We start from the raw sequence: 24,212 nt of genomic DNA, 5'->3' as shown, positions 1-24,212 counted from the left end.
ACCAGCTGGTAGAGATGCCAGAGGGCCCATCAGTGAGGAAGTTCCAGCTGCTGACCTCACGTTTTGTGGGGCAAGTGGTGTCCAAAGTGGGGGGAAGCAGCAAGAAGATTAATGTGAATGACTTGAATGCCTTGAGGCTCCAGGATTCCCAGGTGAGCTGTACTGAAGATGACCACTTCAATGAGTGGCATGTCTGAGAGGGAAGCCATAGCTGTCCTGCACGACCTGAGAGTGACACCAGGGTTCTGTGTGAGGTTGTCATGGAAGGTTTGTAGATGAGTTGGTGTATTTAGTGTGTGAATGTCAGGAGGAGCAGCAGGCTGGTTCCTCTCAGCTGTGAGCTTGCACGGATGCATCCCTTAGACCAGAAAGCCAGGTTTCCCTTGGCTAGGGTGATATCAATGCTGTAGGTGCCTGTAACTTTCTAAGTCACACTAGCCTCACCTCTGACTGCAGGCACGGGTGTGAATTGTTTGAGTCATTTGTGGCTGCTCTGTGGCCTCAGAGCTACCTTTGAGTTAACCTGAGAAGTGGGGAGGTGAAGGGAAGTACTGACGGTGGTCTGAAGCCCTGGATGTGTCTGTGTGTCTCCCCTGACATCTTTATTCTGCTAGAAGCCTCTGCATCTGAACACTGATCCTCACTACATCCTACTGGTTGTTGTTTTTTTTTTTTTTTTTTTTTGTCTTCCCCTCCCTTCAGGTTCATGGGAAGAACTTATTCCTAGCATTTACGGCAGCAATGTCTCCCTCAGGACCAAGTGTGGAAGAGACAGTGCTGCAGAAAGAGGCTGCCGCTGGGGTTAGTTCCCTTGGCCAGGGAGGACAAGAGCAGACCTGTGCTCCATTGAATCCTCCCCAGAGAGAGGAGCTGGAGGAAGCCCAGAACTCCAGACCTGGTGCCCCAGGTGCAGCAGGGTGTCCAGGCATGTGGCTGCACTTCCACTTTGGCTTGTTTGGCAGCATTCGTGCAAACGAGTTCTCAAGAGCGAGCAGAGCCAATAAGAGGGGGGACTGGAAGGACCCTGTACCCAGGTATTTGGCAGAGTCCTCTTACAAATGTTGTGTGATCTGCAGGGAGGGATAACTGGACTATTGTTCACCCTTTGAATCCCACTTGAGCTGTGGCAGTCCTCCTGTCTGGGGAGGCCTGGGGCTCTGGTTCTTCAATAGACACTGCCAGCTCTTGTGAGAGGTGATAGTTGGTTCCTTTTCTGCCTGTGTTCAACATCTCTTTTTTTCTAAGTATGTTACACGTACCGACTTTCTCTTCTTTCGGTGATGTTTTCTTTTCTCCTCACTCCATTCCCTGCGAGTCTCTTCAACCAAACCAGACTACAACAAATGGGGATGTCTGTGGCTACAGATCTCCTCTCTGCTTTTCCCAGGCTGGTGCTGTATTTTGAGAGTGGAGGCTTCCTTGTTTTCTACAACTGTCAGATGCACTGGTGCTTATCTCCGGTGGCTGATCCCACTTCTGACATCCTGTCTGCTGAGTTCCACCGTGGCCAGGCACTAGATGCCCTCTGCACACCTCGTCCCATCTGCTACACCCTCTTGGACCAGAGATATTTTTCAGGGCTGGGTGAGCTCCAGAGCACAGTAACGGAGCAAGAAAGCAGAGAGCGGGTGGGATGCCTACATCCAGATCTGCACATTAGAGCTATTTAACATTATGACTTTGGGTTGATCCAGCTGTGAGGGTACATGGTGGTTTTGGTGAGGAGAGGGCTTGCAATCTCTAGCTGCAGGCTTCAGGTAGTTGAGTGCACCCTTTGTGTGCATTGAACTGCCTTAGCATGGGTGGTTGGTACTTGTGGAAGAAGGGAAGAAGCCTGGTGGGAAGAAACTATCCTTCAGTTTATTCCCAGCTGAAGGTTTGCTTCTTGTAAGCCACCTCTGATAACAGGGAATGGCACTGCAAGGTGGGGACCTTCAGGCAGAAGTCACAGTGGCTGGATATATGGGTCTGTGTTGTCTTGAACAGAAAACATCCGTATGATCTCCTTATTTCTGACCCTTTGCAGGGAACATCATTAAGAATGAAGTCTTGTACCTGGCAAAGATCCATCCATTAACACAAGGATCTCTCTTGGCACAGTCAGATCTGGAGCATCTGCTTGATTGTGCCATTCAGTTCACCTCTGACTGGCTGCAGAGCAAGCTGCAAGGCAAAGGGCTGCACCTGCAGATCTACCAGAAAGAGCAGTGTCCTCTTGGGCACGTGGTGATGAAAGGAGCCCTAGGACCTCCAGATGGCTGGAAGAGGCTTACGTGGTGGTGTCCTCAGTGCCAGCCTGCTGTGCTGTCAGGGGATGGGGATCTGACCCTGGATGCTGAGTGACCTGGCTTTGTATCCCTTTTTTTCTGGAACATGTCTGGGTGGTCTCTGAAAGGTTTTCGTGGTTTCTTTGGTCTCCTAGAATCTGTTGCTTAGGGGCAGTGAGTTGGCAGAGTGAAGGGCTCAGTGGAGGTGTCAGGAGTCGCTGAAGTGTTTCTGGATATGGAAAGTGGTTTATATCACTACTTTTTTTTTTTTTTTGTGGTGATGCAGCAGTGTAAATAGTTTGATCAGTTCTGAGGCGTCTACAGCAAAGTGAATGGGAAACTAGAGTGCTGAGGAAGTGGTGTGAGCCACCCTGAGCCCAGTATGAATGCAACAAGCAGTGGTGGTGGAGGCATGCAAAGGAATGGACTCCTTTCTCCTGAACAGCTTGTGTAGTTCAGCATTAGATTATAGCTGTGTGTTACGTAGAGATGAGGTGTGGTTAAAATTAAGAGGCTGTTCCCTCCGTCAGCTCTTTTCAGCACAGCAGCCGCCTTCCAAGGGATGAAAACAAACCTCAGCAGTGCTGCTCATCCCTGCCCACGTGCTGCACTGTGTGCCCATAGCTCAGTAAAACCCATCACTAAGTCACAACTCAGAAGTAGAGCAACTCTGGGAGTGTCTAACAACATCTGAAGCAGGAAGGCTCGGAGGTGGCTTGGCCAGGAAGGCTGCTTGGGGTTGTGCCTCCATGGAAAGTGGAGGCAGATACTGCTGCCCTCCCCTCACAGACTTGGTTTTAACAGTGTTTTGCTGACTTGAGTGAAAAATAATTAAAATAGCGGAGATTATGTTGTTCAATTTGTCTTTTTGGATCAATTCCTGTTTGTAGGTACACACAGGAGTGCTGTGTGCACGTCAGTAGTGGGTACCAGCAGCATGCCCCAGCTCTAAGGATGGGTCAGAGGAGTGCTGGGGTGATGTTTTCTCACACATAGGATTTGGATTTTGGGGTGGCCCAAGGGTTGGTCCTCCTGATCTGGGCTGCTGTGTGATGCTGCTGGCTGGAGCTGAGCGTACAGACGAAATGCCATGGGCTGGGGGGGGGTATGTGACTGAAGCCAAACAGAACCACCTCAGCTCTGGTTGGGAGTGAAGCAAGAAGGAGCTCAGGGGGCCCTGGGACGGCCGTGAGGATGCTCCAAGAAAGGGCGGGGAGAGGCGGGGCAGCCATGTCAGTCACCGCTCTGAGGGGGCCAGGGCGGCCGGCAGCCACGCGAGTGCCGGTGGGCGCCGTCGCCCAATCAGCGCCGCCCGCCGGCCGTCACACCAGCTCCGCCTCTCTCCTATTGGCTGGCGCGAGGCTGGTGCGAGGACACGTCGCCCAATGGGGCGGCCTCGCGCTCGCCGAGCCATGGGACGAGCGAGCCGATTGGCGGAGGGGGCGGAGCGGCCCCGCCCACCGGACGGTAAGCGGCGGTTTGAGGCGCGGGGCGGAGGAGGGGGGTGGGCGAAACGCATCGTGAGCGCGCGGAGCGGGAGCGCGCGTGGCGGCGGTGCGGTCCTCATGGAGCTGCTGAGGAAATGGCTGGGGCACCCCGAGGACATCTACCACCTGCTGCGCTTCAAGATGGGCGGCTACCGGGCCGTCATGCCGCGCGTGGACCCGGTGAGCGGCGTGGGAAGGGGTGCGGGGCTCAGGCGGGCGTCACTTCGCGGGGAGCATCTCCTGACCCAGTGCTTGCTGCTTCGGGCCGGGCTTAGCCTGGCGTTGCACGAGCTCAGAGCATCGCGATGCCGCTGCGGAGCTGCTTCGGAGCATCACACGGCCTCAGCGCTGCGTGCGTGCCGCGCAGCCGCGGTGCTTTGCGGTGCCTTGCGGTGCCTTGCGGTGCCTTGGTGCTTTGCATGCGGTGCCTTGGTGCTTTGCAGCACATGGGTGCTTTGCAGTGCATTGCATTGGTTCTGGCTGCGCGTGCATCACCCGTGCTCAGAGCATCACCCAGCCCAAGCGCTTTCCGACACTTTGACGGCATCCTTTAACTCCTGCATCATCTCTGAGCCGTAGCAGCAGCGCTTCCTAGCGCCCCGCGGTGCTGGCAGGGGGCGCGCCGCACATAGGGGCCGGTCTCGGGGCGGAGCCCCCTCCTTTGGCCGGCCTCCCCCCTCTGCCGTGCCCATGGCGGCCAGCAGTAAGGCCACGGCTCTGCTGAAGCGCACGTTGGCCCTATCCCCCCCTCGAGGTGCTCCCCGGACGGCTTTGGGGCGGCTGCGGAGAGGAGGACGGCGGGGACAGCGTAGCGCTGCCGTTTCCCCCGGGTTCCCGTCGGCTTCTCGCCTCCAACCCCCCCTGTGTCCCTCGTTGTGCCCGCAGGACACGCTGGGACTCGGGCTCCGCACCTGTTACCGCTACCTCAACCAGACCAGCCGCAGCTTCGCCGCCGTCATCCAGGCGCTGGATGGAGAGCTGCGGTGAGTGGGGATGTGGGACTGCCGGGTTGGGGTTTGGGGGGGGTGGTTTGTGCCGTGCTTGGTGGTCATGGGGTTGGCTGCGGTGCTCCTGTGCGCTGGGGCTGCTTGGTTGCAATAGTAGGAGGGGTCCATGTGGTGTCCCCAGGTGCAGGGACTGCGTGGTTAAGGTGTCTGTACAGTGTCCCCGTGCACTGGGGGTGTTTGGTTGGGATAGCTGCAGGAGGGGTGCTGCGTCTGCTTGGTTGATATGGCAGGAGGTGGCTGTGCTGTGTCCCCAAGCACCAGGGCACATCCCCTGAGCTGCTTGGGGGTGTCTGTGCAATGCCCCCCGGGTACCGAGGCTGCTTGGTTAGGCTGAGCAGGGGATGCTGGCTCCATGCAGTGCCCCCAGGTACTGGGGCTGCTGGCTGGAGATGTCTGGGGGTGTCCATGCAAGTGTGTTGGGTACCAGGAATAATTGCCTGAATGGGGTGGGAGCCATCCGTGCTGTGCTCTTTGATTGAGCCACTGGGAAGTGCTCTACCACAATGAGCAAAGCTTTCCAAGAGGTTCTCAGTGCAGCCCTGCTACGTGCAGCAAGACATGTGTGTTATCCCAGCAGAGCTGCTCAAGCACGATGCCTCTGTTCTGCTCCCTACCGTGTTCCTCAGCCTGGGCACTGCCAATTCTCAGCCATCAGATGGTTAAATGCAGCCCTGGGCAGTGTGCTGTTTGTGACACCCTGGGAATGTGTGTCCTGGCAGCTTCGGGAGCTGCCTTTGGGTGGGAGGGGTGGAGAGGCATGGTGGGAAACAGCAAACAAAACCAGGGGTCTGGACCCTGCAGGAAAGGTGTGTGTGGGGGGGATCAGCTGCCTCTAAAACCCTCAGTCTGAGAGCTCATCAGAGTTTTGCTCTGTGCTCACTTTTGATATACAAGTTTTGATAACCTATGCAAGAAAGCTTCACGTAGTAATAATAGCAGATGATGTAAGACTCAGCTTGCTGTACATGCACACTTTCTCTGTTTCCTTATATTCTTACAGAAATGTTTTGGTTGGTTTTTTTTCAGTACAGCTCTTTATCCAGTTAATCCCAAGCCAGGTCAGTAGTGAAAGCTAAGGGTTGCTGTAGGTTTCACACGGCTCCTGCAGCTGAGCAGCTGTGCCAGCCCCAACCCTGGGCTGTCTGTGGGATTTTGGACACTGCCCCGTAGTCAGGTCCAGCATTTGTGAAGTGTCTGCAGCCTGTTTTGCAGGAAGGCAGAGAAACCCAGTGGTTTGGACTGTGTGGAAAGGTGTGAGCAGAGCTAGGAGCTGAACTTTTTTTGCTTGCTCAGTGCATCTGCTAATGCAGATATTAAGGTAGCAGTCAGTGAAACACCTTGCAGCCTGTTCCCCGTGTCTGTGTGGGATGTGTTTGCCTCAGTCATCCCTCTGTTATCTTTCTTGTCTGTCTTCTGCTCTTTAATCCTTGTATTGTAGCTTACTGGGATCTTGAATGCTTTTTATCCTGAGGGCTCAGGAACTCCATGCCTGGCATCCTAAAAATGCTGTTGCTGGATATTTGCAACCTCCACACAGGGATTGCCTCTGAATTACAGCTGGGATCAATAGAAATTAATTATCAAGGCATGGCAGTTTCAGTTGAAGGTTTTAGAGACAAGAGAGTGAAAATGGGAAGGTTGTGATTTATGGGGCTTGAGCCTGGTTGGAACAGCAGGGTTACCCAAGGAGCTGATTTTGCTAGCTTAAGTCAGAGGAGTGCTGTTATAACAAGAGTAAAGCTGGCTCGTGGGAGGGTTACAGTGCTTCCTCTGAGGACTTCATAAAACAGAGCTTCTGGGAGAGTGCTTGGAGTGATGCTCCCCGTGCTAGGGCACAGCAAGTTGGGCTAGAAGTCATTGGTCTCCTCTTGCTTAGTTCCTTTTTGGCTGGATAAATCTTGTGCTGTGTGGGCCACGACCTTATGCAGCCCATGTCTCCATGGCTAGGGCCGTTTCTTGGGAAGTGGGAGGCTCAGAGCTTTGGTTTCATCTCCAGCTGAGCCAGCATCACAGCTTCTGGTGGTGGGAAGAGGAGGGGAGATGCTGCTCAGTTCCTCTGCTCCCAGCCCAGCGCTCCTTTGGGATGGGTGATGCAGGTTCCTGTGCTCTTTTGAGCCTTGTGCAAAGCTGGGGTGAAATGAAACCTCGTCTGGGGATGGGAGAGCTGCATCTAGGGCAGAATTGGAGAAACAGAGTCACAGAGTGTCCTGATTAGAAAGGGGCACACTTGGATGATTGAGTCCAACTCCTCGCTCCACGCAGGACCCATCCCAGCTGCAGAACTCGAGCTCCAGCCCCAGGCTGAAGTCAGCCTCGCTCTGTAGAAGCCATCACTTCTTGTTTTGTGAAGGGGAGGTGGTGCCACTCTCCTCTTCCCAGCACTGCTGCGTGCTTTTTGGCAAGGACCATGTTGCCTTGTTGGCTTTGGCCCTCGCATCATCCTCAGTCTGGAGCTGAGCTCTAACTGTGGTGCTCAGAACTGCAAGCTGCAGGCAGAGCAGCGTGCTCACTGCACCAAGGAGTTTGGTGGTGGGCTTTTTTATGATTTCATTTAGTCACATCACCACGCAGCTACATCCAGTACCTGACAGAGGCTGGGGATGCAGATTTAAGGTAAGGATGAGGAAGAAGGGTTGAATACTTGAGTGCAGAGTGTGCAAGTGTCTTCAGCTCGTGCTTCATCCCAGGTTGCAGTTAGTTAAATAGCTGTTAATTAAGGAAGAAGATGCCAAATTTAACAGTGTTGCCTCTAAGACTTGCTCATTTTCCCTGCCTGCTTGCATGTTGTCATCCCAGGAGGGCTATGCTTTCACCTGTTAATGAGTGCTTAAGGAATCCCAGCTCGTTTCCATTTGTCAAGCAATTAATAAGTACATAACTCCTTCGAAAACTCACTGTGCTCATTAAGAGCTAGGGGATTATTTTACATACATCCAGCATTTCTCATGGTAAGGAAGGTTTTCTCTGCTTTCTTTTACAGCAGTACCCCTTCTCTGTAATTTCTTCTCACACATCTTCCTATCCATGTGCAGCAAGCCAGAGTTCAACATACATTTGGCTCTGTCTGCCTGTCCTAACCTTCCCGTTGCAGTGTAAGGGGTCCTCTTATTCCCCATAAACTCAGTAGGAGGGCTCTAGGTGTGTGGAAGGGTGAGCAGTAAGAGCAATCCACCTGCTTTTTTCCCTGTCCTTGCTTTGCATTTGCTTTTTCCTGTAAACAGCCCTTGGGCTCTGTCCCTTGGGTCCTAGCGAGCAACTGGCTTGAAGCCTCGGTGCTCATTTTCAGATCTGGATTTTGCAGTGCCCTGCACAGTGGCAAATAGCCAGAAGGCTTGCAAAGAGTACTCTGGGTTTCTGAGGCCATGCTTTTTACCACTAACCTGCTCCTGTTGCAGGAGCACTCAAATGAGAGCTAGGTAGAGGACTGGACATGGGTGCCTCCATGCGTGTGTTGTATTGAACTGGAAGTGCCTCACCAAACGCTGTGATGAATCCAAGCTGTGTTTCCTGTGGAACAAGCAATCCTGATAAGGGACAATTGGTTTTTCTCTCCCCACAGACATGCTGTCTGTATATTTTACCTAGTTCTCCGTGCCCTGGACACCATAGAGGACGACATGACCATCAGCTTAGATGTAAAGGTCCCGATGCTGAATGAGTTTCATTCTTATCTCTATCAACCGGAGTGGAAATACATGGAGAGCAAGGAGAAGCATCGTCAGGTGCTGGAGGACTTCCCAACGGTAAGACATCCACCTCTGCCTGGGTCACCTGGGGGTGCAGCCATCTCCGTGCTGCACGTGGTTCAGCAGCTCTTAGGAAGGAGCAGGATGCATCACCTGCACGTGGGGCTGGAGTGCTGAACCCAAACGTTACACAGATACATCTATGAACCAGAGATACCTGGCTGTGGAGGAGCACCAGCTCTAAATGTGAAGTGGCATTTTGTTTCCTCTGCTGGAGGAGTCATCAGTTTCTTGGGACAACTGTGGCCTGACTGGGTGGGCTGCGTGCTATAGGAGATAACTGTGTCAGAGAGTTCTTTAGAATACAGAAGGAGGACCTCGTGCTTTCTGTGCTGCTTGATGCTTTTCCTCTTGTGCAGAGGGTACCCAGGTGTCTTGCAGAGCCAAAGCTGGAGAGGCCTTGAGAGAACAGAGCACCAGAAGCTTCTTTCCTTCCCCATGGTTAGCACAATGTGGTGCTCTCATAAATTAGAAGACATTTTGTGTGCCAAATGTAGCTAGTTTTGTCCTGCAACTCCCAGATGATACCAGTCCAAGGCCACAGAGCCTTCCCAGAGATATTGTTGTGTCTGATCTGCTGCCAGAGATTGTGATGTTTAGAGTGAGAACAGACTGAGCCTGTGCTCTGAGGGCCTTGAAACAACTCTCCTTGTGGGGGTTGTCCTAGATCTCTAGCCAGGGATGAGAGCCTGGTAAACAAGTCTTACTCTTGTCTTCTAATAAAAGGTGAACTCTGGTGTTGTGGGGTTTTTTTGTTGTTCTTTTTTTTTCCTGACATTGTCTTTATTTCCTCTTGGTTGCACGTGATACAGATCTCCATGGAGTTTAGGAACCTGGCAAAGGTCTACCAGGATGTGATTTCTGATATCTGTCACAAGATGGGTGTTGGGATGGCAGAGTTCTTGGAAAAGAAGGTGGATTCTCAGCATGAGTGGGATCGGGTAAGTCTACCCAGACACACTGCATGTCACTAGGAAGGCTTGCACGTTTGCGTATGCAGTGCAGTGAATCAGTTGGAGACCCCAAGAAGACAGAGTTTCAGTTACCTATGAGGAACAGGGCTGGCCGTTGCACGTCTCCCTACGAGATATCACATCCAGGAGCCTTCTCCTGAAATCCAGCATCTGTCATGTCCACCTTGTCTGTAGGGAAAGAGTATTCCTGTGTGAAGTGGGCTCAGCAGGGGGAGGAAGGCCGTGTGGGCTTGGAGAGAGTGAAGCTGCTGGTCCTGTGGATAACAGGAGGAGGGCGTGGATGTCTGGTGTCACCCACCAGCACTTGTTTTGGGTGACCCAGCACATCATCTGTTCCCTTGTGGGCAGCTCATTTGGGTGCTGAAAGAGGAGCAGCACCAGCAGTCACTGACGTGGCGGAGGACTTCCTTGTTCAGTGTTGGCTGAGTATGGAAGAATTGAGGTGGAGCAAGGAGAGCCATGCTAACCTGCAGAAAACATAGTGTGAATTACCTCCTGAGCATCACTTCTGTGAAACATACTGTGCTGAGTAGGCAGCTCTTTGTAACTGCTCCTTTTATCTTGCTTTCTTTCCCCTCCTGGTGCCTCACAGTATTGCCACTACGTTGCTGGGCTGGTGGGGATAGGCCTTTCCCGACTCTTCTCTGCATCAGAGCTAGAAGATCCTATTGTAGGACAGGACACAGAGCTGGCAAACTCCATGGGCCTCTTCCTGCAAAAAACCAACATCATACGGGACTATCTAGAGGACCAGCTGGAAGGAAGGGAGTTCTGGCCCAGAGAGGTAAGGGAAAACATTGCCTTTGGGTGAGCATGTCTGCTGTGCTTCGTGAGGAAATGCTTGTACTGTGCTAAAAAAGACTGAAGATGCTGTTGTTGCTGCTCTGACAGTGACTCACAGCTTCTCATTATGAGTTCCTTCTAGAATTTTCTTGAAAATCCCCATGGCTATGGGATTTTTCCCGCTCTGATAATTTTGTTCCTGTCCCCTTTATAATCCTTTGTTCTTCTTTCCAAGATCTGTTGTGGATATGCCAACGGGCCTTGCTTTCCAGGACACGTGTCTCACAAATGCACTGCAGGGTGCATAGTTTAAGTTGCACTGCTAAAATTACAGCGTGCCTCGTGTTCTCTTTAAATCAAAGTTAATGGGAGAGATTTGTCAGTCTATGGACCTGTCTGATACAGCATTTTGTGATACCAACCTGATGCCCCCTTTTTCCTCAGAGCCTCCATGTATATGAAGGTCCCTGTCACGTTTCCAGAGCCCTTCCTTTAGCCCAGTAAGTCCCAGTCCTTCAAGGCTCTGCTGATTTCTGCTGGTACCCCAGACCTCGTGCTCATACTGATGTCTCCTTTATGATGTGTCTGTGCCCTCCAACTTCTGACTCCTTATCTTGGTGTTTAGGTTTGGAGCAGATACACGAAGAAGCTCTCTGACCTCGCCAAACCAGAGAACATAGATCTGGCTGTCCAGTGTCTGAATGAGCTCATCACCAACGCTCTCCGCCACGTCCCTGATGTCCTCACTTACCTGTCTCGCCTGAAAAACCAAAGTGTCTTCAACTTTTGTGCTATCCCCCAGGTAGGTTATTACACACAAGTGGTTATTTATCATCCGTAGCCTGGACGACCTGAAGTTGAAGGTGGGAGGGGTTGCATAGCATGTAATAGCCTGTGTTATTCTCTGTCTCTTCACTCTTTCCTGGTACCATCAGTTTCTGCTGTAGGTGAGATTATGGCTTCACCCCAAAGTGCTTTGCCAATGATGTCACTGGGGCTGAGGCTATTTCCTCTGCAGTCTCCTTGTAGTATAGTGAGAGCTCTTTGTGTTTCTCCTTAGGTGATGGCTATTGCCACTCTTGCTGCCTGCTATAACAACAAGCAGGTGTTCAGAGGGGTAGTGAAGATCCGGAAGGGACAAGCTGTCACCCTGATGATGGATGCCACAAACATGCAATCTGTCAAAGCCATCATGTACCAGTATGTGGAAGAGGTACGTGGAGCAGCTTGCTTGGAGTCATTTCAGGCTGTTGTGTTCTCGTTCCTGGTGTGGAATTGGCATTCCCTTGCAGACCCATGAATCTGTTAATCCTTTCATTGCATTTCTATTAGTCCAGTGGTGCCAGGGCAGCTGACATGATTTTAGCATGGACCTAAGTGGGTGCTCGGTCCTTTAAACATACCCTTGGGTCTTTGCCTGTGCAAAGAGGCAGAGACCAACATCTTGTCTTCATTCTGGTTGAGAGCAAGATGAGTCAGCTTTCAGAGCACCGGCGCTTCCCGTCTGAGCGGGCAAGAGGACTGTTCCAGCAGCACTTTTCTTCTAAACAGGTTGCATCATCTCCCCAGAGACAGCTCTGCAGCTAGTGCTCTTGTTTTTCACCGTGTCCACAGTTGCAGCTAATGTGGTGCAGTTTGTATCTGTACTTCCTAGCCAGAATTCACTGGGCTGGCTCTTTGCAGGTATTTAAAGCAGTGGGACTTGTGGCTTCAGGGTTCTGTGGGTTTTAAAAGTTTACAGAGAAGAACAGACAGTGAATGGATTCATGGGAACAAATATGTCCAGTGAGGATTGTTCAATTAAAAGATGTCATGCATCAGGGAGACCCCAAACCGTGGGCTGTTAGAGCTCCCTTTGGAGGAAGGCCAACCCCGTAGCAAGGGGGTTTTCCAGCCCCGAGACCATGGCATTTTCCAGTTGTTAAATGAGATCTGCAGTCACACCAGCTGCTGGTTACCCTGGGGTGCCCTTGCTGAGTTGGGGTGAGCTGCAGCCCAGCATTTGCTGGGCCAGAACCGCTTGCCCCAGCAAGCACTGGTTTGTGGCCGATGTTTATGGGGAGGCCTGGTAGCCCATCTCCCGTCATGGGGTGCCCTCAAGAGGCTGCCTGGCTTAATGCACTTCTCGAGGGAAATGGGTCCTGGCCCCACGCAGCAGCTGAGCCATCCACAAGAGGTTACACTTGAGGACATGGTGCTCGTGTCCCACGAATCTCCTGCTTCCACGCAAAAATCTTCCATGCAGATGTATCTCCTCAACCATGCGTGTAAACCACTCTCCCCTCTTCCCCCCTCCCCAGATCTACCAGAAGATCCCCAGCACGGACCCTTCCTCCAACAAGACACAGCAGATCATCGCCTCCATCCGGGCCATGAGCCTTCCCAGCGGCCCCATGGCCTCCCGCCACCACTATTCCCCCATCTACCTGTCTTGTGCCATGCTCCTGGCTGCCCTGAGCTGGCAGTACCTGAGCACCATCTCCAAGGCCGCCGAGGAGTACGTCCAGGCGGGTGAGAACTGAAGAGCGGGCAGGAGGTGGGAGTGAGACGGTCAGCAGATGGGCAGCAGAGGTGTGGAGGCTCCTGGTCCCCTGTTGGTGGGGATGGACGGGTGCCCCCAGGTCCATGGGCAGTGATGAGGATGGGATGTGGGTCGGAGTGCAGTGGTGACGGCGTGCCATTGGCAGATCCCGCTCCTCCCCTCTCCTTCTGTCTGCACAGGTGGTTATAAACGCCAATTGGAGTCTTACTGTTTGGGGTTGAATTTTGTTTTTCCTCCTTTCCTGTTGGACAGTTTACCTGATTATTATTATCATTGTTATTATTTTGGCTAGGATGGTTTAAATAGAAACTCCAATTGCCTCTTTTCTTGCTTGAGTTTTCCAGCTCAAAACTGTGGGATGGGAGCCTTTTGAGTTTTGCCTCCCTTTCTTACGTAACCCCTTCTTCATCTCTTCCACACTGGAAGCATATGGAGGGCTCTGGCTTCAGCAAGGAGGATCTAGTCTTGGCTAAGTCTTGGCCACCAACCCCAGCTGGGTCACATCCTGCAGCCTGGAAATGGACAGGGGCAATCTTCACTTTTCTGTTGTACTGGAAGAGGCTGCTAGGCTTGAAACAAGCCCTTTTGTTAAGTACGTGTGAGATGTTAACGTGCATCCTGCTGAGAGCCAGCTATTGCACCTCCCTCAAGCACTGCACCGTGGAGTTGGAGAGCTTTGTATTTTAGCAGCTGAGGGTTGGTGAAAGGGAGGGGGAAGGAGATGCCTCCTACCCTTCTGCTGCACGCTTCTTCAGCCCAAGGGGATGGGTGGCCTGGGGCAGGTTTCCCTGGCCCACTTGGCTGCAGCTGGGGATGCTTAGGGTTCATCTGACATTTGAACTGGAAGAGTTTTCTGCTGCTCCTTTGAAAACACATTAGGCCTGGACTTTGTGTGGGCCATGTTTCTAACGTGAAACAACCCAGGCTGGGAAGAGGAGACAGCTATTTCAAGTCCCGTATTCCTGGGGTGTAATTTTGTTCTGTGTCCCTAATCCTCCCCTGTTGCTTTGTGTGATGGGGGGACAGCCTGGTACAGCACAGAGCAAAATCTACCAGGTAGTTCATTGGCTCATGTGCCAACGTGGACAGACTGTACTCGGTGGGAGGGCCCCTACTCCACAAGTACTGATGTAGATAGTTTTAAACTGTTGTTCAAAAGAGCTTGCGGTAGCTCCCTTTGTGCAGCTTCCTGTCTTGTTGAAATTAAAGTTTTCTTTGGAAAGAAAGAGGAAAAAAAAAGTGTTTTGAGTATTCTTTTTTTTTCAGCTGCTTTATCTCGGTAGTTCCTCACTGTGTTACAAGTTTTAGTCCTCAGCTGAGCCCTGGTGCTTCCTACTTCACAGTGCTAGCAGCTCATCCCTGTGTTGGGACTGGTGGTGTCCTGCTGGCTGCAGCCACCCCATCCCCAGTATGGCCACAGGACAGAGCAGAAGACATACAAGCTCACACCTGGCCGCCATGGCAGCAAAGCAGTGGGAAGAGGTTGATGTGCTTTCAGCTGATGAAGCAGAACTGACCACAAGGTGGTGGAGAAATCATTTATTGGCACAGTTGTTCCATTCAGATACACTGAAGTTCTGTCTCAATGAGCGAGCAGAGGTACGGGGCTATTTTACAGTACAAGGGGAGAGCCTGCTTCACTCACAGCAGCCCTGTGGCCTCAGCTCAGCAATACACTCTGTGCTTTAAGAGAAAATCAAAGCTCTTTAGCTACGTTAGCATTGGCAGATCACACGATTCCTCCTACACAGTTATTACACTTCCTCCCCCCCCCCCAGTAAAAAAAAAAAGGTTTTTTTTTCCTTGACATCTGTGGCTCAAAGAAAGTTCTAGTGGTGTGCAAAACAGCAAGGCACCTGCAAGCATCTGCATGAGCTCCCTGCAGAAGAGCTGGGGAACACTCAATGTTCAGCATCTGCAGTCCCAAAGCACCACACCAACTTGCCAAAAGCAGCACCCTTGCCAAGGCATGGCCCAAAGCACAGCCAAGCTGCTTCAGGCAGGAGCTTGCCCTTCCCAGCACACTCCCAAGTGCTGCAGGACGTTTGATCAAAGGCTTGTGGAGTTCAGGCCAGGCCCTTCCCCAGGATCAATAACCCCAGACAACAGCAGGAAGGAAGAAAGAGTTAAGAAAATGGCTGAGGAATGAGTGGTTTAAAAAGCAGCCAAAAGAATGGAGCAGAGCTAGCGGTGCACAAAGGACTTGTGACAGGCAGGTGGGGCTCAGTGCAGCTCCAGCCAGAGCCAGCCCACATCGGGCTCTTCAGTTTGTCATTACGAAGTCCCAGCCCATCCAGCAAGGCTCAGGCTCTCTCACACCCTGCTCCTTTCAGGTGCCAGCAGCAGCTGGACCAGCCCAGCCACGAGTGCACAGCCATGCCTGCACACAGCCTGCACTTCCCATCTCTGCTGCCCCCATCAAGTCCTTCTTCCCAGCACAAAGCTTCCCTCCTTCCCAGTAACACATAGGGCTGGAAGGGCTCTGGGCTACCCAAAAATCAGCACACGGGGCTAGAGAGCCCTCCAGCTGCGACCCACCAGGAGCAGAGGGCTTGCAGACAGCAGCTCACACCAGTATGGGACCTGCCACCGTCCAACTAAGAACAGAACAAAATAAAAAGATAAAAAGCTTTAATTAAAAGGAACCTCAACTATAGTCTCTTAGAGTGGGGGCTCTGCGCCCAACCCGCTATCAGTTAGAAGCATCAGGGGCTCGGGATTATTTGTGGTGTCATCAACCCAGCAGCAGCGATGGGAGAGGACGGTTACACCCTGGTCCAGTACTGCTCCGTCCTGGGCACTCCAGCCACAATCTCGGACTCGATGCCGCAGTGATCCTCTCCTCGGAGGATTTTGAAGAAGCCTGGAAGCACAACACGAACGAGTCACCTCCCTCTGCACCAAACACCCAAGGAGACCCTCCATGGCCAACAGCTCTGTGCTCCTCACCGTTATCCCCCCAGTCAGTGTTCCAGGAGTTGGCAGCCAACCAGTACGGGGTCCCATTCTCGGCGCCCCAGCCCAGGATCCGGATGGCGTGGCCTCCAACCTGCTCCCCTGACACGTGCTGGTACACCCCTGCAAGGCAACACGCCAACACGTCAACAACCTCCTGGCTGCACAGCACTGGTGGCTTCCAGGAGATCCTATACAGAACCCCAGAGTCCACTTGGATGGGGCTCTGAGCACTGATGGAGCTGTGGGTGTCCCTGTTCAGTGCAGGGAGTGGGAGCAGATGGCCTTTAAGGTCCTTTCCAACTCCACTGGGTCTATGATCCTCCTAGAAGCACTCAGCACGAGGCCACACAGTCCAAGCAGATCAGAGCAGGGAACTGGAGTCTGCCTAAAATCTTACCTGTTGTTCTCAGCTAGAATTTTGGGGGTTAATTCCCCCTTGGGGATCCAGTCCGAAACACCTATTCCCCATGCTACAAACCAGTGGATACAGGACACGTTATCTTGTGTTCCTGCAACACAACTGTGCACTTGAGAACTCCTTTCAGACTTGCAAATAGAGAAAGGGCCACATAAGACAGACCCTACAGACGAAGCCTTGGTGCTGATGCTCACCAGATTTGTACATTAGGAAGTCCTCATAGACAATGAAGGCTCCTTCCACTGGGCCATTCTTGTAGATCTCAGCCATGATTTCCTTCTCGCTGCGAGGGACACCATAGGATGTGATGCCTAGCAAGGTAAAAAGAAATCCTACTATCAGCACAATAACGCCAACCCCACCAGACCTTGGGATGGCTGTGCCATGACTCAGTGAGCTCATGCCAAGATGTTTTTTCCTACTCTGGAGACCGTGACACAGCCCAGCAGGGAAAGTAGGCTCCAGCCCGCTTCCAGAAGGAACGATTTAACCTGAAGTCCTATTCTGTACCTCTTGTCCAACCTCATTTCCAAACCAAAACAAATTATTTGGTGCTAAGACAAACCTTCAAGCAGAAGCCAGACTGCCCTACATGTAGAACACTGCTACCACCAGCAGGTAGGAAGGGAGCAGCTTCAAAGCCATCCTTTCCAGGGGCTCAGGACCTTGCCATTCAACCCAGACAAGGACACCATCAGAGCAGTAAGGGGATTCACCTCCCTACAGCTGCAGTGGGGCCACGAGGAGCCACACCAGCTCCTCCATCTCAATTAATATAAGCGAGTGCATCTGACAGGTTTATGTGCGCCCCAAGAACCACCCATCCTGAGTATGCCCAGGAAATCAAAGCAACCACCATAGAATTGCTTCAGAAGAGGTTCAGTCCCTCGGGGAGCAGCTCTGGAGCTCCTGAGCAGCACAGGAGGTCACGTCCCTTACCGTAGTGCTTGTCCTCCTTGTAGGAAGGTGAGTAGCCAGGTTCGCAGTGCCGGCTGCACCTGGGGGTTTCTCCTCCCTCCCCAGTGCAGGGCGGCCGGGAGCCATTGACGTGGTGCTCACAGGGTGGGATGGTGTAGGGCCGGCAGCCTGGCAAGGGCAGAGGTGACATGAACTGGCCGTCCCCCAGTGTCCCCAACACCAACAGCCATGCTAGAGAAGACATCTGAAGCCATGAGCAAGGTATGACCCCTCTGACCCAGAAACCCTATGGATGAGTGGGTGCAAACAGGAGTAGGTCACCACCAGATGAGCAATCAGGGCAACTTTCCAGCCTGGAAGTTGCTTGTGGAAGAGGAAACCTGTCAGAAGGACTCTTGCCCTCACCCAAAGCATATTAAACCCATCTAAAACCACCCAAACCATTCACGGTCTGACTCAAGGACACAATCCTATAATCAAACAGAGATGCTCCTGCTCCTCTTTACTTTCACCAGCATATGTACCAGGACTCACCCACGTGGGAGTCGTAGAGACCCCCAGACACGAGACCCCTCTCTGTCCAGTACCTCCACGCACCAGAGGGATAACCACCATTGCACCTGCAGACAGAGGCAGCAGTCTGAGCTCCAGCCTGCTCAGAGCCATCCCCCTCTGAGGGAGGAGAGAGCAACTGAGCCAGCGTGGGACAACTGGAGGGAAACATTCTGCACACCCATCCTTTAAAGCCTCACAGTAAGGAGCTACGAGAACCCATGCCTCCAAATCCCAAACCTGTGGTACCCCCTTATCCTGGAGCCCCCTCACCATCTCCCTGGCCACCTTCTGCCACCAGCAACCACACAGCTCAGAAACCTCACTCCCAGCCCCGCTCCCAAACACAGAGCAAAGGGTTAGTGCCTGAAAACCAAGGCTTCATGGCTGTTAGAAGATCCTTGGACAGCTACAGTTACATGCTTGCTCTCCTGCTGCTGCTGGAGGAAAGATGTGGCCCAGGGGAACCGTCAGCCCACACGGACACCAAACTCTAGCACCCATAAACCCCTGGAGCAGCTTCCTGTTGACTGGGAGGATTAAAAAGGTGAGCTGAAACAATATCAGCACTGCCGGGTTGTGACCCTGCTCCTCCCACCCACCTCCAAAGCAAACAAGTCCCAGGAGCAGCTCACCCCATGCCGCACTCGAAGCCACAGCACGACAGCAAGTCCTCAGCCGACACCTCCACGCTCACCTTGGCATTGGTGTGGACACAGATTCTGTCCGAAATCGCTTCCACGGCACCAAAAGCCTGTGGGCAGCCCCCCAAAAACAAGGCAAGGCCATCAGAGCTGCCCATAGCTCCATCCCCTTCTGGGGATGAGCTGAGCACAGCGAGCACGAGCCCGGCTGGGACAAACCCCACTGCAGCATCCCTCGTGCCCATATTTATACGGCTGAGTGGAAGAACTCAACCAGATGCTTTTTGGTCCACCAAACTCTGTACCAACACGGCCTGAAGGCATCATACCCTTACCCAGCAAGAGCCACAGGAGCCCTGGTCTCTGATCTCACTGATGGTGGGACAGTTGGGCCACTGCTTCCGTGAGTCGAAGGTATCCGGCAAATCCATATCCGCAGCAAAATCTACCCTGCAAGGGAGAAAGAGGGAAGGCCTGTTACAGGTGACCTGGAGGATGAGTGCTCTTGTTATTTGCCTACTGAAGGAGAATAAACACTTCTGAAGTCTTCAGGCCAGGTCAGCAGCTCTTCCAGTGCTTTGAGTTTCAAGGGTTACAACTTATACTGTCACTCAAGCAGCTGGCAGCACACAACAACACGTGAAGGGCTGTAAGGAGGATCTGGGGAACTACGGGCCCGCCAGCCTGACCCCAGTGCCAGGATGGGTTACGGAGCGGATTGTCTAGAGTGAGATCACATGGCAAGTGTGGGACAACCAGGGGATCAGGCTCAGCCAGCATGGGTTCATGAAGGGCAGGTCCTGCCTCACCAACCTGATCTAATGTGATGGTACTGGGGCCTGTCCTCATCAATATCCTTATTGATGACCTGGACAAGGGCATTGGGTACAACCTCAGTTAAGTGTGCAGGTGGCACCAAGCTGGCTGGAAGTGTCCATCTGCCACGGCAAGGCTGACAGAGAGGGGGTGGAGTCTCCTCTGGAGACGTTCAAGACCCACCTGGACGCATACCTGTGCAACCTGGGCTGGGGAGCTGCTTTGGCAGGGGGGTTAGGCTTGATAATCTCTAGAGGTCCTTTCCAGCACCTACAATTCTGTGGAGGTAGTGAGGCCCCACAGAGAGATGTGGACAAGCTGGATCACTGGGCTGAAGCCAAACGGATGAGGTTCAATAAGTCCAAGTGCCAGGTCCTACACTTTGGCCACAACAAACCCAGGCAATGCTACAGGCTGGGGGCGCAGTGACTGGAAGACTGTGCAGAGGAAACGGACCTGGGGGTATTGGTTGATATTCAGCTAAACATGAGCCAGCAGTGTGCCCAGGTGGCCAAGAAGGCCAATGGCATCCTAGCTTGTATCAGAAATGGTGCGGCCAGCAGGAGCAGGGAAGTGATTGTCTGTATGTACTCAGCACTGGTGAGGCTGCATCTCGAGTGCTGTGTTCAGGTTTGGGCCCCACACTGCAAGAAAGACATCGAGGCCCTGGAGTGTGTCAAGAGAAGGGAAACAGAGCTGTGAAGGATCTGGAGCACAAGCTGAGGGAAATGGGATAGATCAACCTGGAAAAGAGGAGGCTCAGGAGAGATCTCATCACTCTAGAGCTGCCTGAAAGGAGGCTGCGATGAGCTGGGGGTCGGCCTCTGCTCCTGTATAACTAGCAATAGGCCAAGAGGGAATGGCCTCAAGTTGCCCCAGAGGAGATTCGGGTTGGACATCACGAAAAAGTTATTCTCCACAAGAGCGGTCAGATGCTGGAATGGGCTGCCCTGGGAGGTGGTGGAGTCACTGTCCCCAGAGGTGTTCAAGAAGCATTTACCTTGTAAAGAACTCAAAGGGAAGCGCTGAAAATAGATGGACACCATGCTTCCTTATTAGAAAACAGCGGGGGAACACTGGTGGTAGGTGGATGGTTGGACTGGATGACCTTGGAGGCCTCTTCCAACTTTGGTGACTATGATTCTATGCTCCTGTGCAAGACACCCACCAGCGAGCTGCACCCAGGGGAACCCCCCTCACAGCCTGCAGGGAAAGACCCTCCCCCACCCCTGCAGACACGCCAAGAGCACCCACGCCAGCTCATGCAAGGCTCCCCCCATTCTCTCCCAGCACTCACCTTTCAGGGAGCTTGGGCCCACCCAGGAAAGTGCCACAGAGCTTCTTCACGTAGCTCATGTCAGCATTGTGGAAGTTGTGCCCTGCCTGAGATGAGACACAGCCTTGATGCAGCCACCACGGTGGGACTCCCAGATCACTCCTACCGAGTCCCACTGAGGTCACCCCTCCATTTCCCATACCCTCCCCAGCACTCACCTTCCAAGTGGTGTTGAGCTTGTTTATGTGGTTGACCAGCTCGCTGGAGAAGGGAGGGTAGTAGGGGATGCTGCGGGCATTGGCAAAGGCCACCAGGACACACAGGACGGACACGGACGGCCACATCTTGGCTGCAGAATGGGATGCTGAACCTGCAGCCAGATTTGGGTATCGTCAGAAGATGTCCCCGTGTGGGCTCTGGCTGACAGAGCACCATGGAGAAGGAAAGGTCAGGAAGGACACAGGAGCACGCTAATAACTCCCATCCTGCTGCTCAGGAGCGATCAGACGTGGCAACCCTGCAGGATGAGCAGCAGCAGGAAAGTCCCTTTTGAAGCAGATCCAAGGGATTGAACTTGGAGGGTATTTGAAGCTGCCACAAACCCAAAGGATAAGGGCTAGGAGAAGGAAACGTGATTGAACAGCAGGCCTGCAGCCCCATGAACTCACTTCAGTTGGAAGGGACCCACCAGGGATCACTGAGCCCAACCTGTCCCCACGCAGCACCCCCAAACCCCAACCCCATGGCTAATAGTGTCCCAGTGCTCCCTGAGCTCCAGCAGCTCAGAGCTGTGCCCTCTGCCCTGAGGGCTGTGCCATGCCCACCACCCCACTCTTCCCTCTTGCAAGCCCAGGCTTAAGCCCTGCTGCCCCAACAACCCAAAGCAACCCCACAGCAGCAAGCAGGGACGGGGACACACAGCCCCATGCAGGCTGCCTCTACTCACTTGCAGCCAAGTTCAGCCCTTCTAGAGAAGCAAACCCAGCAGGAGTGTCCTACTTTCCACCAGCAACGAGCCCAGATGGCTGCAGCTGACAGTACGAAGGGGTTCCTTGCTTTATTTCATTTTCTTTTTCCACTCTTCATTGATTCCTTCCCAACCCACAGCCTCTCGATGCTTTCAGGATTGCATGCAGCACCGCATGGGCTCTCCCACCCCAAATATCACTTCTATAAAGGAGTTCCCTATGCATTTGCTCACGGAGAGGTTTCTCCCAGAGCAGGGACCCAATGCCAAAGGATGGGTCCCTGAAACCTCCCAAGCCTCTCTGGGATGGCTGCAGCACCCAAAATCATGATCAAAACATGGGTGGGTAAGGCATGGATTTATCTGTCAGCTCCTGGATAACGATGGAGCGCAACAAGAGCATTTCTGCACCCGATGACACCCCATGCCACAGCAGGCAGGATGAGGATCAAACCCCTCCACCCCTCCAGGATGTACCCAGTCCCCTCCACTTCACACCACCTAACCAAAGCCTTCCCCACCGCTGGGGCAAGGTCAGCTCTGCTCCAGAGCTAAAAATACCCCCCTGCTCTGCCCTTCCAGCAGCCAAACGTGGATTTCCTGGAGCAGAGGACAGAAGAGAGGCCCGTGTGAGGCCGGCAGCCACCTGATCCCCATCTGTTTGCAGCACAAATGTGACAACACGGCTGCATGCAGCGTGACACCCACAGCCAAACCGAAAGGAGACACCGCTCCTCTCCAGGCTCTTCCCCTCTCTGAGCAGCGCTTGCATTTCATGCTGTGCAGCTTGCTTACACCCCAAAACGTGGCTCGTGGCCAGGAGCAGCTACATCTCCCCACGGCAACCTCCAGAACCACTGCAGCAAGCAAGCAGCCCCTCCCCAGCCTGCAGAGGGCTGTGCTTGGGGGGGATTGGTGCTCTCAGCTGGATGACGCAGAGCATCCCGTGACTCCGGGTAGGGCTGGGGTGAAGACGGAAGGGAAAGCCCTTCTCTCATGTGATTTCTCCCTCCCCACCCCCATGGATTTAGCAAGAGCCCTGTGCAGCACATCTATCTATAGAAAAGCCTGGGATGGATTTCTGCCCCGGGGAAGTCACGTGCAGCTCTGCCACCGTCTCCCTGTGCCCGCAGATAAGGCAGAGAGCAACAGTTCAACAGCAGCAAAACCCGTCCCACCCACTGGAGCTGTGCAGCCATTTCGGATGCTGCATGCCAGCCCTGAGAGCAGCACCAACACCAAACCGGTGTCAGCCACTGCAACCTGCAGAAATCCACCTTTCCTTCCCCCCCCTTCCACCCCCCATCGCCACCCAATAGGATTGGTGACCTCCAGCAGCACAGCCACTGAAGGCCGTGGTAAAGGTGGCCTCTGAGTCCCCTGCCCCTTGCTTTGGGATCTAAAGTGTCCAGGAGTGGCAAGGAAGACCAAGCTAACCTCCCACCTGACCCCATGCAGATCTCAAAGCATGAATGCCTGAGAAGAGAAAACGTGGGGCTGTCTGAGCACACAGCCCTACAGCTCTCCCTGAGCAGCTGAGGGGGAAGGAGGAGACATCACCCCTCTCCATCCCTGCTGAAGCCAGAGGTTCCCTGCCAGCTTTCCAGGGGCAGAGCTGTGAATGCGCAGACAGGAGATGCGCAGCCTCCTCCCGCTGCAGCTTTCTCTGCAGCAGCAGATGCTGAGCAAACCTTCCCACTGCAGAGGTCTTCTCCACGTGAGCTGGATTTCCCTGCACAGGCAGAAAAGAAACCACACCAAAACAAGCAGAGCTCAGCTCATATGACCCAGTCTTGGGCTGGGAGAGCCCTCAGCATCAGGCCCAGACCCCTCCAGGCATCAGGGAGGCACCCACACACCCATCCTGAAGCATTCAAGCAAGATACCAGCTATATCATCACCAACCCCTCCAGGGCACCCGAGTCATGTGTCCTCCTCCTGCAGGAGCCCTTGGCCCCAAATGAGCTTTGTCCTTTGTTCTGGCTCCAGTGTTTGTGCGTGACTCTGAGCCACAAGAAAGGCAGCGTGCTAGCAGCGAGCCACCCAGCTCAGCTTGCTGGCCCAGGTCATCCACCAAACCCACAGCTCGAGCTGCAGGTGTTCACTGCAGCCCTTTAAAGGTCCCCTCCAACTCAGGCAGCTCTATGATGCAACGCTCATCTGTACTCGTTCACAGAGAATTGCACCCAAACGCAGCCACACTGATTTCTCTCTTCCCCTTCTCACAACCCGCACAGCGGAGCTCTGCTTAGGATCCTCACTCTGCCAACCCCCCCAGCCCCCCCTCAGAGCCCACCAGTCCGGAGCTGGAGGGAGGGCGATGCTACAGCACTGTGCTGCATCACGGCGAGCATCCTGCGGGGACCATCAAGGGGAGATGAGCACCATAAAGAGGGGATGAGCATCACGGGACGGCCCCAGCGGCCGCCAACACCCCTCCGTCGGTGCCAGCTGGTCTGCTTTCAGCCAGCGCTCGGAAAACAAGGCCTCCTCTCCCCGCATTAGGAAAACAAGGCTTCCCCCCCCCCCTTTCCCTCTCCCTCGCCGGGGTGATGGTGCACCTTTTCTGAGGATGCACGCGATTACTTTTGCGACAAAACTCGCCCGCAGACTCAGCCCAAACCAAAACGCACCAAACGCGGCTGCAAACGGGAAGAGATGAGAACGCCGTCCCCGTTCCGAGCGATGGATGGGGTGAACCCACCCCCCAATCCCCCAAAACCGATCTTCATTCCACCTCCCCCACCCCAGCGCAGCCCCTCTCCCTACCTGCACCGCCGCACCCGGCCCCACTGCGGCTGCGGATGGAGGAGGAGAAGGGGAGGGGAGAAAAGAAGAGGGGAGGGCTCCGGTAGCG

The 24,212-nt window shown here is 53.7% G+C and overlaps 3 protein-coding genes across 3 annotated transcripts; 2 read left to right on the top strand and 1 right to left on the bottom strand.

Annotated features, from left to right (window-relative positions):
- On the top strand, nucleotides 1–2,417 carry NEIL2 (nei like DNA glycosylase 2). Its single transcript, XM_065731109.1, has 4 exons — nucleotides 1–152; nucleotides 703–1,034; nucleotides 1,388–1,584; nucleotides 2,027–2,417. The coding sequence occupies exons 1-4, from the start codon at nucleotides 15–17 to the stop codon at nucleotides 2,341–2,343; spliced, it is 984 nt and encodes a 327-aa protein (XP_065587181.1). The 5' UTR covers nucleotides 1–14; the 3' UTR covers nucleotides 2,344–2,417.
- Nucleotides 2,418–3,779: 1,362 nt separating this feature from the next.
- FDFT1 (farnesyl-diphosphate farnesyltransferase 1) lies at nucleotides 3,780–13,132 on the top strand. Its single transcript, XM_065730463.1, has 8 exons — nucleotides 3,780–3,934; nucleotides 4,640–4,737; nucleotides 8,321–8,504; nucleotides 9,320–9,448; nucleotides 10,074–10,265; nucleotides 10,890–11,066; nucleotides 11,325–11,477; nucleotides 12,565–13,132. Exons 1-8 carry the CDS (start codon nucleotides 3,833–3,835, stop codon nucleotides 12,784–12,786), a joined length of 1,257 nt encoding a protein of 418 aa, XP_065586535.1. The 5' UTR covers nucleotides 3,780–3,832; the 3' UTR covers nucleotides 12,787–13,132.
- Nucleotides 13,133–15,420: 2,288 nt separating this feature from the next.
- On the bottom strand, nucleotides 15,421–24,212 carry CTSB (cathepsin B). Its single transcript, XM_065730532.1, has 10 exons — nucleotides 24,125–24,212; nucleotides 20,607–20,758; nucleotides 20,410–20,495; nucleotides 18,632–18,746; nucleotides 18,288–18,406; nucleotides 17,635–17,720; nucleotides 17,122–17,268; nucleotides 16,377–16,493; nucleotides 15,756–15,884; nucleotides 15,421–15,669 (listed from the first exon to the last, which is right to left on the bottom strand). Exons 2-10 carry the CDS (start codon nucleotides 20,730–20,732, stop codon nucleotides 15,572–15,574), a joined length of 1,023 nt encoding a protein of 340 aa, XP_065586604.1. The 5' UTR covers nucleotides 20,733–20,758; nucleotides 24,125–24,212; the 3' UTR covers nucleotides 15,421–15,571.

Source organism: Cyrtonyx montezumae, unplaced genomic scaffold (genome assembly GCF_038088225.1).
Source record: "Cyrtonyx montezumae isolate F1298 unplaced genomic scaffold, pur_monq_1.0 scaffold_13, whole genome shotgun sequence".
NCBI lineage: Eukaryota > Metazoa > Chordata > Aves > Galliformes > Odontophoridae > Cyrtonyx > Cyrtonyx montezumae.
The sequence above is the reverse complement of the archived record's forward strand: the minus strand, read 5'-3'. Positions and strand labels throughout refer to the sequence as shown.